The following is an 18,765-nucleotide window of genomic DNA, read 5'->3' as shown; positions in this document are numbered from 1 at the left end:
TTCTCCCCCTGCCCTCCCATCCATGTCCAGCGATTCTCCATGCCCTCTCTCAGCTCCCTTATAGCCCTCCTCTCCATTCCTCCCCCCCCCCGCATGCGTTTAACCCTTTTACTTTCAGGCACAGCTACGGCAGTGAAGAGGACAACACAGCTTCTCCCTTCCCTCACACAGTATGCTGCCCTCGCAGAAACAGAAAATGCATCATCGCAGAAGGCGGGACACTGTGTGAGGGAAGGGCGAAGCTGGAGGTGAGCCCGCTGTGTTGTCCTCTTCACTGCTGTCACTGCGCCTGAAAGTAAAAGGGTTAAACACGTGCAGGGGGGGGGGGAGGAACAGAGAGGAGGGCTGTCGACTGGGGAACTGAGGGCAGGAAGGAGCGGAGGGACCGACAGCTGCCTGGCTGCAGCGCTGCTGCGCCAGGCAGCCCTGTGTTTGGGGGGGGGGGGGGGGGGGGGCAGCAGCCAGGGGAAGGTCATGGCTGGGCTGGGGAGGCTTAGCTTCCCCAAGCCTCTTATACGTGGTGCCTATGACTGTCCTCTCATCCCATCCATGTCCACCAATTCTCCTCTGCCCTGCCCTCCCCTTCCTCCCTCCCATCGATGTCCCGCCTCCTGATATCATCTCACCTCCGGCGTTCCCTTCCCCCTCATTGTTCTGCCCTCTGACGTCATTATGTTTTGATACGAGGGCAGGGCAATGAGTGGGAATGGATGTTATGAACCCAGGCATCCAGACGTAGAATGTTGGAGGTGCAAATTATTATATAGGATGTTACCGTGTTACTATGCAATAATGCAGGTCCCATATTTTATGCAACAGGTCCTATTTACTAATAATGGATATTTTTATGGAGTTACCATTACCTTACTTTAGTAAATGGAGACCATAAATTTAAGCCTTTGCTCTCAGAGATGGAAAAATATTTTTACATCTGTTTGTCTAATTATTTTTTTCTCCTGCTTTCATATCCTTCCTCCAACTCAGCCCTGATCACAGGCCACAAACAGCAACTCCCTCTGGAATACATATCTAAGTCTGATCACTAGGTGTTACAGTTGAGTGATGACCAAGGCATTTTCCCATCAGGGGCTGTGAACACTGCCTCAACAACCCCAATCAGCATGGGAAGCAGAAGCTTAACTCCAAAGTCAAACCACAGTCTTACATATGCAATGCGAAATACTTTTCACTGAAGCAATAAGTGAGACTGATTATAAAATTAAACATTTGGAGATTTCGATATCAGGGAATTTAAATTATTCATTAAATACCCACTTCCAATCCCATTCTCATTGCAAGACAGAGTGGCTTCACTGAAGATTAATATTTTCTCAAGATCTAACATGTTGCAAGTGTGTGTTGCAGATAGCGAATTTTTGGGTACCCGGTCACAACAGCCCCGACAAAATGGCCCCCAACAAAAAAGCCCCTTACATAACAGCCACTGTCAAAACAGCCTGCCCAAAATATAGCCCTTGACAAATTAGCCCCCTGACAAAAGGACCTGATTAGGCTGCCTAGAATGTGGCACTGCATTTTTTCCTAATAATCTTACCTTGTCAAAAAGGATAAGGTTGGTAAGGCTATGAAAATGACGACAATATTGTTGTTTTATTTTTTAATTAGCATGTTGATGAAAGAATAGTTTCCTTAAAGAGCAGAACAGATCATGAATACCAGTTGGCAGCTATAGAATTTTGTTTATTTATATATGCTTTATACAATGCAAAGCTGGTAGGCGCCTTTATCAGTGAAGATTTCACTTCTAGTTTATCATCTTTTTTTGTGATGTGTTATTTTTTTCTATGGGGCTATTTTGTCTAGGGTTATTTTGTGGGAGAGGCCATTTTGTCAAGGGCTATTTTGTTACAAGGCTATTATGTTGGGGTGCCACATTTTTGACCGTCTCTTGGAAAAGGTGACCAAAGTAGCAAATCCAAAATGTTGAGAATGCCAGATGTTTCATGTCATGGGTCCATAAGCAGTCTGCAAAAGTTAATTTTATTTATTAGCATTTATTTACCACCTTTTTGAAGGAATTCATTCAAGGCGGTGTACAGTAAGAATAAATCAAACACGTTTGAACTTCTGTGACTATATTTCACATAAAAGGATGGGGTTTGGGTTTGTATTACAAATTGTTTGTTCTAACAGAAGTCATTAAAACCTCATTTTTTGTTTCTGGAGACTTTAGTCACCTCTTCCCAGAGATGATCACGTTTATGGGGTAATTTTCAAACCATGTGCCTAGCCCCATCCAGGAACCTACAAACTCAGGTCCTGATGATCAAAGGTAAATGCGGGCACCAGGGGCGTAGCTACGGGTGGGCCTGGATGGGCCCAGGCCCACCCAGTTTTTAGTCAGGCCCACCCAAATGCCACCGTGTCTCCTCACCCTCTCCCACCCCCGCCGTAGTGCTTGTCTTCAACGCTATCGGCACTGCCTCCTCTACCTCACAGTCTCCGAGAGTCCGTCTCCCACTCCCATGGCAGCTTGCGATTTGCTACCGGCACTGCCTGACAGCTGACTGACACGGCGCAACATCCTGCTCCGGGGGCGGGGCCATCCCTCTGCCGCGCTGATTCAACTTCCTGTTTACGCAGGGCAGAAGAACGCACGCGGCAGAGGGAAGGTCCTGGAGCAGGTCGTCGGCTCCGCGTCTGTGGTGTCAGGTAGCGCCGGTAGCAAATTGTAAGCACTGCCACGGGGGGGAGGGGGGGGGGGGAGAGACGGAGACTGTGAGGTGGAGGAGGCAGCGCCGATATCGTCGAATACAAGCGCTGCGGCGGGGGTGGGAGCGGGTGAGGAAGACAGTGGTCTGCTCGCCCTGCAAGGGGAGGGGGATGAAGGGAAGGGAGAGGTTCTGGACGTGTGTGTGGGAAGGGCGAGGTTCTGGACGTGTGGGGGGGTGAGGAAGACACAGGGGAGCGGGCTGAAGGGAAGGGAGAGGTTCTGGACGTGTGGGGGGGAGGTGAGGAAGACAAAGGGGAGCCGGCTGAAGGGAAGGGAGAGGTTCTGGACGTGTGTGGGGGAAGGGAGAGGTTCTGGACGTTTGTGGGGGGTCAGGAAGACAAAGGGGAGCTGGCTGAAGGGAAGGGAGAGGTTCTGGACATGTGGGGGGGAGGTGAGGAAGACAAAGGGGAGCGGGCTGAAGGGAAGGGAGAGGTTCTGGACGTGTGTGGGGGAAGGGAGAGGTTCTGGACATGTGGGGGGGGAGGTGAGGAAGACAAAGGGGAGCGGGCTGAAGGGAAGGGAGAGGTTCTGGACGTGTGTGGGGGAAGGGACAGGTTCTGGACATGTGGGGGGGAGGTGAGGAAGACAAAGGGGAGCGGGCTGAAGGGAAGGGAGAGGTTCTGGACGTGTGTGGGGGAAGGGAGAGGTTCTGGACATGTGTGGGGGAAGGGAGAGGTTCTGGACGTGTGTGGGGGAAGGGAGAGGTTCTGGACGTTTGTGGGGGGTCAGGAAGACAAAGGGGAGCGGGCTGAAGGGAAGGGAGAGGTTCTGGACGTGTGTGGGGGAAGGGAGAGGTTCTGGACATGTGGGGGGGAGGTGAGGAAGACAAAGGGGAGCGGGCTGAAGGGAAGGGAGAGGTTCTGGACGTGTGTGGGGGAAGGGAGAGGTTCTGGACATTTGTGGGGGGTCAGGAAGACAAAGGGGAGTGGGCTGAAGGGAAGGGAGAGGTTCTGGACGTGTGTGGGGGAAGTGAGGAAGACAAAGGGGAGCGGGCTGAAGGGAAGGGAGAGGTTCTGGACGTGTGTGGGGGAAGGGACAGGTTCTGGACATGTGGGGGGGAGGTGAGGAAGACAAAGGGGAGCGGGCTGAAGGGAAGGGAGAGGTTCTGGACGTGTGTGGGGGAAGGGAGAGGTTCTGGACGTTTGTGGGGGGTCAGGAAGACAAAGGGGAGTGGGCTGAAGGGAAGGGAGAGGTTCTGGACGTGTGTGGGGGAAGGGAGAGGTTCTGGACGTGTGGGGGGGAGGTGAGGAAGACAAAGGGGAGCGGGCTGAAGGGAAGGGAGAGGTTTTGGACGTGTGTGGGGGAAGGGAGAGGTTCTGGACATGTGTGGGGGTGAGGAAGACAAAGGGGAGCCGGCTGAAGGAAGGGAGAGGTTCTGGATGTGTGTGGGGGAGAGGTTCTGAACGTGTGGGGGGGGGGGGGGGGGGGGGGAGGTGAGGAAGACAAAGGGGAGCCGGCTGAAGGGAAGGGAGAGGTTCTGGACGTGTGTGGGGGAAGGGAGAGGTTCTGGATGTGTGTGGGAGAAGGGAGAGGTTCTGGACGTGTGGGGGGGAGGTGAGGAAGACAAAGGGGAGCCGGCTGAAGGGAAGGGAGAGGTTCTGGACGTGTGTGTGGACATTAGGGAAGGAGTGGGGGAAATCCTGGCCACACTGGATCACAGGAGAGGGGGGCAAGACAAAAGAAAGAAGTGACAGGAAGATGCTGGGAGGGGGTGAAGGGTGGGGAGAAGAGAGGGAGCAGATGCTGGGCTAGAAGGGTGGAGGGAGAGAGACACTGGGAAAGGTGGAACCATGTGGGAGAGGCCAAGGGGGTGGCAAGGAAATAAACACGAGGAAGATGGTGATTACAGGGGAAAGAAATATGGTAATGAGGAATAGATTGAAGATGGAAGGGAATGGATGGCTGGGGAAGTAAAGAGATGGGGAATAGGAGAACTAGTGTGTGGAAAGGACATGGAAATCGGACAGGTATCTGAAAAGTAAAACAAAAGAAAAGGGGTTAGGATAAAATTTGGGTGGACAGAGAAAAGAAAAGAAAAAAAAAAGAGAGGAAAGAGCTAAAATGGAAAGGTCAATATGTCAGAGGCAAGTGAAGTGAGGGAATGGAACAAGAGAGGAGAAAAAGACAAATGGACAGCAGCTGCTTGAAGGAGAAATAGCAGAAAGATTGGAAAGTTCAAAAGAGAACCTGGATCAAAATGATGGAAAAAGAAAATGACCAGACAACAAAGGTAGAAAAGGCATTTTATTTTATTTTGAATCTTAACTGAAATATGATAGCTTGAGAAATGTGCATAGCGGATGTCACTTTCCTCATGAGCTAAAGTGTTTCTGTTTCTATTTTGAGTTGGGAGGTGCTGGGGGAGAGGTGGAGAATAGGAGGAAGGGGCGGGGCAGAGAGAAAATTTTGTGCCCACCCACTTTGGGCTGAGGCCCACCCAAAATTGGCTGTCTGGCTACGCCACTGGCGGGCACTAGAGGCCACTAGCGCTGGATTAGCATCCGCATTTACCAACATAGAATGATCAGAGGGGTCTGGCACGGCAAACAATGGGTGTGCCAGGGAACTCGTTTAAATGATATCGTACGAGCAGAATACTGCCTTAACCCTATGTCACCCCCCATCCTGCCTACCCCCTCACCCCGACACAGAGGGCTGGAGGCCAGGTAGACCTCCAGCCCCCCCCCCCCCCCAACTCCAGTACAATATACCTAGTAGTCTAGCGGAACCCTAATTGTAGCCCTCAAGTACCTTAAGGCAGAAGGAGGAAGTAGCACTCCCTCCTTTTGCGAGCGCTGCCTTCAAAATGGTGGCGCCCTGCCCACCATGGGATACATCAGGCAGGGCACCGCCATGGATATGCCAAGGAATTTAAGATAGTCAATTTTCTTATCTTTTAACTGTGGCAAGAATTCTAGAATAATCACCACCAAGTGAAACATGGCTTCATTATATCTATAAGACAATAGCAAAGGAAATATTAAATGATTATTCTAGACAAAATTATTTTAACTACACTATTACAAAGGCCCCCTTGAATTTTGTTGCTAAAAAGATTATGCATTTTATCGAAATCCCAAATCTTTATTTTCTCTCTCTGTACACTAGGACAGGGTGAAGGAGTAGTCTAATAGAGCAGCGGGCTGGGAGCTAGAAGGACCCAGATTCAAATCCCTTGTAGTCTTGGGCAAGCCACCTAACCCTCCGTTGTCTTCGGATGGCCAGGGGTGGTGCTAGCAACCTCACTCCACTTAGGGCCTGCCATTGAAACCATCATGTTTGTGGCGGCACCATGAACCATTCACGTCTCGCAGCAAGGACACAATGATGATACACTAGGAAAGTTCAAGCAGAATAAGTAGATTTCTATAAAGAACTACTTTGTTCCTAGTGAGAACATTTAGAACCATATATAAACGTTCTAAATATTTGGTTGGAGGGGAGAGAGAGATGGGGCTATACAGGGTGTATGTGTGTGTGTGGGGGGGAGGGGGTTGGGTTGAAGGCAGGTGGCTCTGATTGGGGTCAGCTGGGAAAATAGCTGCAATTGGTCACACCAATGTATTTCTACCATACTGATCAAACTATAAGGACTAAAGAATAGCTTAATTTGTGGCAGTTTTATATCCAGGCCAATAAAGTAAGTGCTACAATGAACAAATTGTGTCCTTTTATACATACTAGGTTACCATGAAGAATTAAGTGTACATATAACATGTAAAGTCCCACATATCAAAAATTGTAAATACAGATTATCAGTCTCAAAAGGCTTGCACCTCCTTACTTGTCTAGATTTTCCAGTAAAGACTGACAGACAATATTCAAATACCCAGATTCTACTCCATTATGTGATACATCCAGAACAAAGAGATACACTGCTGGCTGAGGAGGACGCAGCTGGAGAGAAAAAAAACAAACAGAACCCAATTAATGACTATTCTAACAACAAAAGTACTTTAAAACACCCCATTAAAGATTTTACTGCTAATTTGTGAACACTATAAGAAAATGAAAATATGACATTTTTATTCCTCATCTTCTGTGTTACTTATTGTACATAGTGTTTTGTATATTGTACCATATAGTCTGATGAGGCAATGAACTCCACTGTGGAATTTTGAACTTCCGGTCTTTTGTGGGGCTCGCCATAAGACCGCGTCAGAGGGTTATACATGAATTCTTCAGGAACTAAAGGAAATACAAAAGAAATCCTTATGTAAATTAACATATAATACATATAAAAGGCAATCCTATAGCTGCTCACATGCAGTTATGTACTCCTTGCACATAAGTGCACACAAGTGCTATAGCGTGTAACTGCAAAGGGGAATATATGTAGGGGCTGCCACTGATGCACGCAAGTTACAGAAAATTGTATCAGTATAGATATAATGAAGCCATGTTTCACTTGGTGGTGATTATTCTAGAATTCTTGCCACAGTTAAAAGATAAGAAAATTGACTATCTTAAATTCCTTGGCATATCCATGGCGGTGCCCTGCCTGATGTATCCCATGGTGGGCAGGGCGCCACCATTTTGAAGGCAGCGCTCGCAAAAGGAGGGAGTGCTATTTCCTCCTTCTGCCTTAAGGTACTTGAGGGCTACAATTAGGGTTCCGCTAGACTACTAGGTATATTGTACTGGAGTTGGGGGGGGGGGGGGCTGGAGGTCTACCTGGCCTCCAGCCCTCTGTGTCGGGGTGAGGGGGTAGGCAGGATGGGGGGTGACATAGGGTTAAGGCAGTATTCTGCTCGTACGATATCATTTAAACGAGTTCCCTGGCACACCCATTGTTTGCCGTGCCAGACCCCTCTGATCATTCTATGTTGGTAAATGCGGATGCTAATCCAGCATGATGCATTTAGGTGCACCCATTTACACCTGCCTTTCACCTGGTAAAAACGGGTGAACCTACAGATGTACAAATGTGGGTTTACACCAGTATTCTAGAATTGAACTCGGGTGTCCAGATGCCATTATAAAACAGGTGCTCTCTGCGCAGTATTGGGGCATTTATAAAGGGGTACCCAGTTATAGAACTGCCCCCATAACTATTAAACTACTAAATGTGCAATACTGATTAGAACACAGGCCTATGACGACTGTGAAGACTCTAATTTAATTTTTCTGACACTGACAAGTAGCTTAAATTATCACTGCTATAACTTTAGCCAATGGTTGTCAAAACAGCTCTAGAGCTACCCTTAAAAAAAAAAAAATCTTTTTGGCATATTCACCGTATACACTGGGTCTAAATCGGAGCTACCCCAAATAGGATCCCAAAACCTGCTTTTGGGGTCACGACGTAGGTGGGATCTCAATAAGTACAACAATATTTTGAACCTTAAGGGGCTTATACAACTTTGTTTGGCCGCAATCATGGGGTCAGAGGCACAAAAAGATTGGGAAGCTATTTTGCTTACCCTGAAAAATTGTGTGTGGTTCAGGAAATATTTGAAAACCATGGATTCAGACAATGACTCCCTTAAGGAACTGCAGCAATGAAAATAACTGTATGCAGTACTGCCATTCAAAAGACACATTCCTATATTATCTTAGTAGACAACAGCGTAAAAAGACCAGTTGGCCAATCCACTATGTCCAGCCCTTCCTGTCCACACTGCAAAGAAACATAGTAACACATTAAACCGGTGGTTCCCAAACCTGGTGCTGGAGGCACCCCAGCCAGTCAGGTTTTTGGGATATCCACCATGAATATTCATAGAAAGATTTTCATGCAGTGCATGCAAATCTCTCTCATGAATATTCATGGCGGATATTCCAAAAACCTGACTGGCTGGGGTGCCTCCAGGTCCAGGTTTGGGAACCGCTGCATTAAATGATGGCAGAAAAAGACTAGCATGGCCTACTTAAGTCTGCCCAGAAAGGTGGCCAAGGTTGTATCTGTGACACTGTGTAGGTTATTCCCACTTTAGGGTTGTAATTGACACCCAGTGCAGTCTATCCCCATCTATGCCTTTTTCTTTTCTTCAAAGCAAGAAAGTTGTTTTACTATGAGTGGAAAAGCTCTATACTTTCTTTTATATCTTTCTGTCATATAGGGGAACCTGTGTGTTTATTCCATGCTTTTTAAATTCTGTCACTGTTTTTTAAGCCATCACTTCCCAAGGAACAGCATTCTAGGCAGCCACCACCCACTCCTAACTGCCAGCCATACAAGACTATCGCTCTTTATTGAGTCAGTTTTTATCTTCATTTTGTTTCTTGTCTACCAACTCACATGTCGTCCAATGCCAAGCTTTATCCAACAATTGTCCCATCACCAAGCCATACAACAATCCAAACTATTAAAAACAGTGAGGCTGTTGCTCTAACATCTAGCTTATTGGGATCCCATGGCCTTGATGGAACATACCCAGTCACCATCAACCTGCCAGCAGTTAGCACCCATTTGCAGGGCTGGCTCAGCCTATAGACCAGGTGAGGCTCTGGTCCAGGGCACAAAACACCAGAACCCATGATGTCACCCAGCCCATAAAACAACAGCGCTTCTCTTACGGTGTTGTTCCTGATTCCGAATGGCATGGTAAGGCAGCGGAGCGGGTGCTGGGTGGCTTTCCTTTAATGATCCGACTCTTTTCTTTCCTTCTTCTTCCTCCTCCCCCCTCTGCTGGATGCTGGACCCAACACTCCTCCCAGGCCCTTCCCCTTGCAGCAGCTGATAGGTGCACAGAGCACCTTGGAAACACCCTATGCCACTCCTTCCCTCTCCCGGAAGACATGCTAGTTGCAACTTACAAGGCATGCTGGGATTGGATGACCAACATCAAATCCCAGCATGCCTTAAAGGGAGGAGCAGAATGCACTGCTGCAGCATCTACCGCGTTCTTTTTTTCTGGCCTGCCGTCACTACTGACTGCCTCTGCTTTCTGCCATGTCGACGGCCTCTGCTGCCGCTTGCTGCTTCTGCTCTGCCCCTGCTGCCCAGTAAGGGACTTGGTCTTGTTTTAAGTCCCGGGGGAGGGGGGGATGGATGGAATGTGGAATGGTGGAAGCTGAAGTTGGTGGAAGGGGTGGAATCATGGAAGTTGTTGTTGGGGGGAGGGAGGACCAAATTGTGAAAATTGCTGTTGGGGGGAGAGGAGGGTGGAATTGTGAAAATTGCTGTTGGGGGGAGGGGAGGGTGGAATTGTGGAAGTTGCTGTTGGGAGGGGAAGGAAGGGCAGAATTGCAAAAGTTGCTGTTGGGAGGGGAAGGAAGGGCAGAATTGCAAAAGTTGCTGTTGGTGGGGAAGGGAGGGCGGACTTGTGAAAGTTGCTGTTGGGGGGGGGGGAAGGGAGGGCGGAATTGTGAAAGTTGCTGTTGGAGGGGGGGGAGGGTGGGCGGAATTGTGAAAGTTGCTGTTGGGGGAGGGAAGGGAGGGCGGAATTGTGAAAGTTGCTGCTGGAGGGGGGGAAGGGAGGGCGGAATTGTGAAAGTTGCTGCTGGGGGGGAAGGGAGGGCGGAATTGTGAAAGTTGGTGTTGGAGGGGGAGGGCAAAATTGTGAAAGTTGGTGTTGGAGGGGGAGGGCAGAATTGTGAAAGTTGCAGTTGGAGGGAGAGGGCGGAATTGTGAAAGTTGCTGATGGGGGGAGGGGTGGAAGGAAGGGCGGAATTGTGAAAGTTGCTGTTGGAGGGGGGAGGGAGAGGGCAGAATTGTGAAAAGTTGCTGTTGGAGGGAGAGGGCGGAATTGTGAAAGTTGCTGTTGGAGGGGGGAGGGAGAGGGCGGAATTGTGAAAGTTGCTGTTGGAGGGGGGGGGAAGGGAGGGCGGAATTGTGAAAGTTGCTATTGGAGGGGGGAGAGCAGAATTGTGAAAGTTGCTGTTGGAGGAGGGGGGGGGGGAAGAGAGCAGAATTGTAAAAGTTGCTATGGGGGAAAGGGAGGGCAGAATTGTGAAAGCTGCTGTTGGAGGGAGAAAGCTGGGTTGGGGAGGGGAGTTTGTTGAAAGGAAAGGCTATTCCAAGGCATTGGGGCAGCAGTAGAAAAGTTGGAAAAAATGAGAAAATAATTGGGCGGGAGGGGGCTGGGGCTTTAAAGATAGGAAAGGAGGAATAAATTTTTCAGGGGGACAAAAGCCTGAAAAAAAAAAAAAGAAAGTATTCAGGGGGAATGGGGAGACAAAAGTTGGTTAAAAAGGAGAAAATATTCTAGGGAAGTTCATATCCTTAGATTGGCCTCAATGTAGGGAGCAGGATGCAAAAACAAAAGTTGGTCCAGGGCGCCACAACCCCTTGAACCAGCCCTGCCCATTTAGGTTCTGGAGAGTTACAGTCTGCTAGTATGAATCGGGCTAGCTCATGCTTGTGTTCTCTGCTACCTTTCTCTACACTTTGAATTTGTCCTTATTACCTCTCCCCTCTTTTCTCTGTTCTTGAAGGTTGAAGAATTGTTTGCAACAATGCAACCTCCTAGTACTGTTCCTGCCACTATCTTGGAATATAACAGCAGAAAAGACCATTAAGACCATCTCATGTGCCCATTTTCACACAGTGCAATGCCACAACCACCACTCTTATTTCCTTACCACTAGGCATCCAATATACTTATCCCAGGCTCTTTTTTTTTTTTAATTCCACTGCTGCTTTCATTTTGACCGCTTCCAATAGACCTCCATTCTGTGTATTCACCAACCTTCCAGGAAAGACATTTTCTAAGTATTAACCCCTCCTCATTATTTTAATTGTCAGGAAGTATTTTTTCACAGAGAGAGTGGTAGATACTTGGAATGCCCTCCCGCGGGAGATGGTGGAGATGAAAACGGTAACGGAATTCAAACATGTGTGGGATAAACATAAAGGAATCCTGTTCAGAAGGAATGGATCCTCAGAAGCTTAGCTGAGATTGGGTGGCAGAGCCGGTGGTGGGAGGCGGGGCTAGTGCTGGGCAGACTTCTATGGTCTGTGCCCTGAAAATGGCAGATACAAATCAAGGTAAGGTCTACACAAAAAGTAGCACATATGAGTTTGTCTTGTTGGGCAGACTGGATGGACCGTGCAGGTCTTTTTCTGCCGTCATCTACTATGTCACTATGTTACTATGATTTCTATGGAAATGCCTTAAAAGGCTTTATATTGCAGCTTTAAAGATAAAGGTAAGAACACTTATCTCAGAACAAAGCATTTAAAAAACATGAACATTTTATTTTTAATCTGTTTAAGCAGTATTTCCACCAAATTACTCCATATTTTTCAAATGAAAATTAACTCGTATAACGTGGTAAATTTCCTTAAAAATAAAAAGCTATATTGCTTATATCTGTATCTATGCAGTTTGAATGGCTCTCAAAATTTTTATAAAGTGGTTACAGACTAATTACAGTTCAGAAAAAGAGAATGAAATAAATTCATTTCTCCTTTTACTACTCACCATCATTCACTCTATAGCACAGGTTGCATTTCCACCTCCTTTGGTCAATAAATGACACAAAAGGGTTAATGTATGTCCTGCAGGACCTGCACCTCACAATGGTGCTTGATGTTATCACTGGTAATTGCTAAAAATACAAACAAAATCTTTTAGTACTAAGTTAGACCTTCTATCTCACCTGTAGATCTTTATTTCAACACACTTTTAGTCTTCATATCCTCTACCACACTTTTTTTTCTCTCAACTTGTGGTAATCAACTACATGAGTCAACACACAACTGCTTATATACAAGCACAAACAAAAAATTATTATTATTTATCTGGAATACTGCTTCCATTCTGTTTCCTATTCAGTACTCAGAAGAAGTGTAGGCCACCAGCTAGACACCATGCTAACAAATCTGGATGACTTATGTGACTCTTGTGGAGCAACAGAAAAGTAGTTATTGACTTGTAACGTGAGTTCTCTATAGGCAGCATGATAAACTATCACACAAGTGAGTGTCATCACTTAATGGTGGTGACACGAAACAAATCTCTGATATATTTTCATTAAAATTTCTGATATCCTGCATAGCAACTCTATGGGCTCTTCCTCAGTATAACAAAACAGCTTAGAAGCCCATCTCCTGATTTATCCTGCTGCCTGGGGAGAACCTTTGTTACAGGTACTGTAAGAGCTTTGAATTCTCCATTGAGAAACAGGACGACTGAAGTCACATATGGAGACTCCCAAGCTGAGGGGGATAAAACAGCTATCTAAAGGAGACCTGCAGTTTTTTTGTGACGCAAAACATGGGTGCTTTTTTTTTTTAGCTGTACATTTATTATTTTAATGCCAGCTGCCTGCAATAATCCTTTAAAAAAGGTGGAAGGGTCTGGATTAGGATGCAAACAAAGCTTTCAAACTGTCCATCTTGGATGATGCACTAAACAATGAACCATGAACAAAGAGACTGCATTTGTTCTCTATAGGTGCCAAATGCAGATGGGCTACTGTTGCTGCTTTAGTCTATACCAGATGAGCATATATTTAGTCAGTCAGATTTTGGCTTAGGTACAGAAAACGTTATTGGTTTTAATGCGTGTTATCAAAAAATAATTGAAGCAGAGTGATTTAATTTTGGATCAATGCAGCCCTAAATTTTTTTTTTTTTTTTTTTTTTTGGTGGATTGTGTAAATTTTAAAGGAGGAGGCAGTCTTCGTGCATGATTCATTAGTACAGCTTTTCTGGGAACTCAACCTACAGGGGCTGAATGTATGCTCATTATCTTGGCTCAGATCTGGTTTTGGTTGGGTTGGTGGCTTATAGAAGTCCAAATTGGGGAAAAACGTGTCCCTTTTAACCTATTTGCTACAGTTTATATATAGAATTACACCTGAAGAGTTCTGTTCTGTTAAGGGGAGTTTTTAATGCACTTCTATTTGGTGGGATGGCTAATTGTAAGTCTGCTCTTTTAGCTCTTGATCAGAGATTTCCAAATGGTGTCACAAAACCAAATCTGAGTTTGCAAACTGGGTGGTGTCATCATAGATGCATCATTCTTCTACACTTCAGGGTGGGGGTCATACAATTTTACTACAATCATGAGGTTACAGCCACAAAAAAAAAAATTAGCAAGGTCTTGTGTTTTGTTCAATTTGTTATTATTCCAGCACATATTAAAGGCCATAAACTTTCCTTTATATTGTGATATGAATCTAATCTTTTTGGGGGAACTGATGATCTGAGAGCTATACCTGTGGTGTAATCAGGTCATTTTCAGGTGTGTTTTTTTTTTTTTTTTTTTTTTAATTGCTGTACATCGTATGGAAGAAGTCTGGGGGAAGAAAGAAGTACTTGGTAGAGGCCTATTAAGCCTCTGGGGTTTAAAAGTATTTTGATCTAGCAAAATTTCAGGATGAGGACGATAGAGTTGCCCTTTTAAAAGAGGGCTTTTAGATTCAGATTCTATGGTATAATTCTTATTTGAGGGCTCTAAAGCACAAAAGTGCTTGAAGCGTTGTTGGAAGAAATCATGTAGCGATACAGATAGAATCACTTATAGATAATTAATGCTATGTGGCAAAAAAATTAAGGAGACTAAAAAAGACATTGTTAAAAAGCAGATAGCTGGTTCCAACAGACAACTGAAGACTTTATTTGAGGTGGTTTATAAGCTACAAACTCAGTTCTAGGGAGGTGGAGGTTAGGTGTGGGGAGAGTAAAGGAGGAGTAGAAAATTATTTTTTATTTACTTAAAAAATGTATACTCTACTTAGCACTAACACTAGATACCCAAAAGCTATAACATTTATTTTCTAGAGTAGGGGTTCTCATCCCATTCCTCAGGACACACCCAGCCAGTCAGGCATTCAGGATACCCATAATGAATATGCATGAGAGATCTGCATACAGTAAAAATAGATATAGTGCACACAAATTTATCTTGGGTATTTTTTTTTTTAATTTCAGGGTTACCTGTTAATCACACCCTAATCTGTCCAATTGCTTTTTAAACTAGACATGTTTATAAATACATATTTTGGTATGTGTGATCTTCTGGATTATCCCAGTTTCTTTTTTAGTCTGTTATTGGCAATGCACTGAATAGGTAATTTACACAATACAAGAACTAAAATGTAAATACGCATATCCATTGTGGATATCCTGAAAACCCAGAGCAAAAGGACCTCTCATAGATGGTGTTCAGAAAAGTATTTATTAAAAAGTTCTTCTAAAACAATGAGGGAGACCCGACATGACTCATGTTTCGGCCTAAGCGGCCTAGAACAGGGGTCTAAAAGTTTGTCTACTCTTATTGTGATGAAACTTCCTTCGGAGCAGGATGGGCCTTTTTCCAGTTGGTCAAGCAGCAGAGGGCATGTTGAAAGTTCTTGGCCAGAAGCATCTACCAAGTCTGACAGCTGCCGCACCGAGTTCCACAGGTAAATACTCGTGAACAGCTGGTATGACTGAATACAGGAAATCAGCATTGAAGCCTGGTACATCTTCCTTCCAAAAGAGTCTAGGGTTCTAGCTTCTCTGCCTGGGGGCGCCGAGGCATAGTCTCTAGTACTCCTGGCATTTAGAATGGACTAAACTACCATGGAATTGTGGGCAACTGAGGCCTAACAAACCCAGGTTCACTGTGGATTCGATACTGGGCGTCAATCTTCTTCAGGATGACAGGGACTGACAGAGGGGATGCCCAGCTCCTAACGAGGACTTCCTTGAGGAGAGAGCAAAAAAAAAAAAAAAAAAAAAACACAGCTTCTCCTCACGTGGAAAAAAGAGAACTGAGGAGGCCATGTTCACGTGACGGGCAGGAAGGCACTGTTTTTAGCTTTGGAAAAATGCCGAACTAGGCGACTTGGATCGGAGTCACCCACTTGCGAGAAGATAGAAGCCGATTTGTCCTTGGGGAACCTTAATATCATGGTTGACAGTATCAAAAGCTGAAAATACATTAAACTGTAGCAATACCGTCTCTCCACCTCTACACAGTACCTTCTTTACTTCAGTTGTTAATAACAGCAGCAAGGTCTTGGTGCTGTGAAAAGAGCGGAACCCATGTTGTGAACCAAGCAGTAGAGTGCATCTATCCAGATATTCACACAATTTGGTTCCAACCAATTGTAAGAAAAGGAATATTTGCTATTGGCCTCAAATTGTAGACCTTAGATAAGTCTCCATCAGGCTATTTAGGTATTGGAGTAAAAAAAAAATACTACCCATCTCTTGGGGAATGTTAACAAACACAACAAGCCAATTTAAAAGATCAGATGAAGGATCCTTCAACAAGTGAGAAGGCAGACTATACAATGGACATCCTGATCTAGAAAGTCTATTTACCAGAGGGTCCCGAATCGATGAAGATTCTTGGTCGAATCTGAACCAAATCCTATCGGAATACCTTCTGGGTCTATTTGAATAATCAATAAATCTACAGGACATTTCCAGATTTCATGGTTGACTGAAAAGATTTATGGATATTGTTAACCTTTGAGGCAAATTAATCAGCCAATGCTTCTGCAGAAGGCTGAATTGAATTAGACAAAGGATTTTTCAAGTTATGTTGTAATAAACCAAATAGTTTCCTCAAATTTTGGTTGTTCAATTTCTACCAAAGTATGTTCTTCTGGCCAAGTTAAGTTCAGATTTATATGTTTTCAAAACTTGTTTCCACCTAGCCCTCACTGATTAATCCTTAGATTTTTGCCAACTACGTGCCAACTACGTTCAACATTTCTTCTTTAATTCTAATAACTCAGCTGAAAACCAAGGTGAACTCATTTTCTTAAAATATTTAACACTATGTTCAGTGGCAGCAGCATTCACAATTTGCAATGTAGAAAATTTCCAATTAGATAATAATCTGGATGAACATCGGAAGTAGCTAGTAAGGTAATAACCTGAGACCAATACTCATTTACATCAATCTTGCCTCTACCCAACTTTGTACATCTAAAAGGGATCTTATCCTCAGATGTGATAAAATTTAAAGTAAAATTACAGCAATAATGATTGGACCAAATCACTGGTTCCCCAATTACAAAAAGTAAGAAACGAAGAATCACTTGCAGAAACTAAATCCAACAAATGACCCTTCTCGTGAGTTGAAACTTTAGGCTGGATCTCAAACTGCAAAGTATGTAAAAATGATTTAAAAAATAAGTCTTACTGTTCTTCTCATTTTCAAGATGTAAATTAATTACCTTTGACAACCTAATGTTAGCTTCAGCAATCTGTGTATAATGAGGACCAAATACCAGGGGGTCTAAACCAGTAAAGTCCTACTGCATTAACAGGATTCTGAGCAATTAACTGACATAGCATAACCTCAGATTCAGAAGATTTATAGGTACTTATAAAGAGATAAAGATAAAAACTATTTATATATCACAGTAAGACCTGCTCCCTTTTTTTGCCTCACTGGATGAATGGATTATCGAATATCCAGGAGGACATAAATTAGCTATTATAGGAGCAGAGTAATTAGACAGCCACGTCTCTACAAAACAAAGTCAAACCTATATCTGAGCTAGAAATTAAGTCTTTTAGCAGAAACATTTTGATACAGATGGACCTTGCATTAAAATAACAGCATGGAATTGGCAAGACAGATTAAAATAATACATTTAAGTCAACAGTGATGATCTGCCTAGGAACCCGCTCTCTAGAGCTTTGCTTTTTCATACTGAAGCAAGAGCTATCTCCATATATTACACTAATATTCTACGGCATTACCAAAGATCAATTAAGATCTTTGGACTTCTGGAAATCCATTTACCAGATCTACTGAAGAAATTCTCAGGTAGGACTGGAGTGGTAACCATAACGGTCTCCATCTTAAAAGTATTTAAACCAGTAACTGCCAGGAGACCTAGGGCCAAAATCCAAAGCCAAGCCATTTTCATTTTAGAACACATCATAAATATAAAAGGTTTTAATTATAAAAATGCCTAAAACTCAAAATCAACAGTCATGAAAAGTCATTCACATACATATACCAGAGACAGTGACTTTGCTGTCGATTCAAGTCAGCAAACACAAAACAAAAGTAAAAACCAAATAACTGTGCATGTTGCTGCACAAAGGAGTGCACTTCTGGCTTGCGCCTTAGACATCACACAGCTAGGCACTACCCTTTAATCTTGGCGGCATCTGATGTCAAGAATGGGGGCTGGAGCTAGTTCCCACGCCCAGTATGATGAAACAGCTGATCATCAGGAAAGTTTCTGCTTAACAGGGCGTTATGCTAGAGTTTGCTTTTTTATGCAGTGCTTTTGAATTATGTAACCTTTTATTCCCGGGTACAGCTCAGCCCCATTACATTTCCAGCTACTTCAGGCTTAAGTACATAAGTAATGCCACACTGGGAAGAGACCAAGGGTCCATCGAGCCCAGCATCCTGTCCACGACAGCGACCAATCCAGGCCAAGGGTACCTGGCAAGCTTCCCAAACGTAAGAATCCTTCTTAATCACTGAAGGCGTTCTCTCTGGACTACTCTAGCATCCATATACATTTCTAGCTTCCTACCCCTCTTACCAGAGGACTATGGCCATAAGGTTTAAGTAAGACTTGCCCCTGTTCAAGAAGCTTGGTGCCAACTACTGCCTTTTCATGCCCTTGCCTAAGAGCTATACTCTCTATAGCAGCAGCAGAAACAAAGGCTGCTTAAACACATAGAAACACAGAAAATGATGGCACATAACGGCCATATGGCCCATCCAGTCTGCCCACCCATATTATCCACTATTTCTTCCTCTGCCTTAGAGTTTGCACATGCCTGTCCCATACTTGCTTGAATTCAGACAGTCCTCCGTTCCACCACCTTCACCGGGAGGTCGTTCCATGCATCCACTACTCTTTCTGTAAAGAAATATTTCCTTAGATTACTTCTGACTATCTCCTTTAAACTTCATCTTATGCCCTCTTGTTCCAGAGCTTCTTTTCAGTTGAAAGAGATCTGCTTCCTGTGCATTTATGCTACAGAGATATTTAAATGTCTCAAACATATCTCCTCTCTCTTATCTTTCTTCCAAAGTACGCATATTGAGGTCTATGAGTCTGTCTCTATATGCTTTACGATGAAGACCACTGATCATTTTAGTAGCAGCCCTCTGGACTGACTCCATCCTGTTTATAGCTTTTTGAAGACGTAGTCTCCAGAACTG

At 44.6% G+C, this 18,765-nt stretch overlaps 1 protein-coding gene across 4 annotated transcripts in view; it reads right to left on the bottom strand.

The window, feature by feature from the left end:
- Window positions 1-18,765, bottom strand: part of SEC24B (SEC24 homolog B, COPII coat complex component) — a 277,839-nt gene that overhangs the window by 127,825 nt on the left and 131,249 nt on the right. For all 4 annotated transcript variants that reach the window (XM_030190801.1, XM_030190802.1, XM_030190803.1 and 1 more), the window contains 3 exons: window positions 12,103-12,229; window positions 6,813-6,922; window positions 6,519-6,631 (listed from right to left, as the gene is read on the bottom strand). In XM_030190801.1, the coding sequence (XP_030046661.1) occupies window positions 6,519-6,631; window positions 6,813-6,922; window positions 12,103-12,229 (350 nt within the window). The remainder of the gene's footprint in view (window positions 1-6,518; window positions 6,632-6,812; window positions 6,923-12,102; window positions 12,230-18,765) is intronic.

This window comes from Microcaecilia unicolor, chromosome 2, assembly GCF_901765095.1.
Source record: "Microcaecilia unicolor chromosome 2, aMicUni1.1, whole genome shotgun sequence".
Lineage (NCBI taxonomy): Eukaryota > Metazoa > Chordata > Amphibia > Gymnophiona > Siphonopidae > Microcaecilia > Microcaecilia unicolor.
This window is presented reverse-complemented; position numbering and strand designations above follow the sequence as displayed.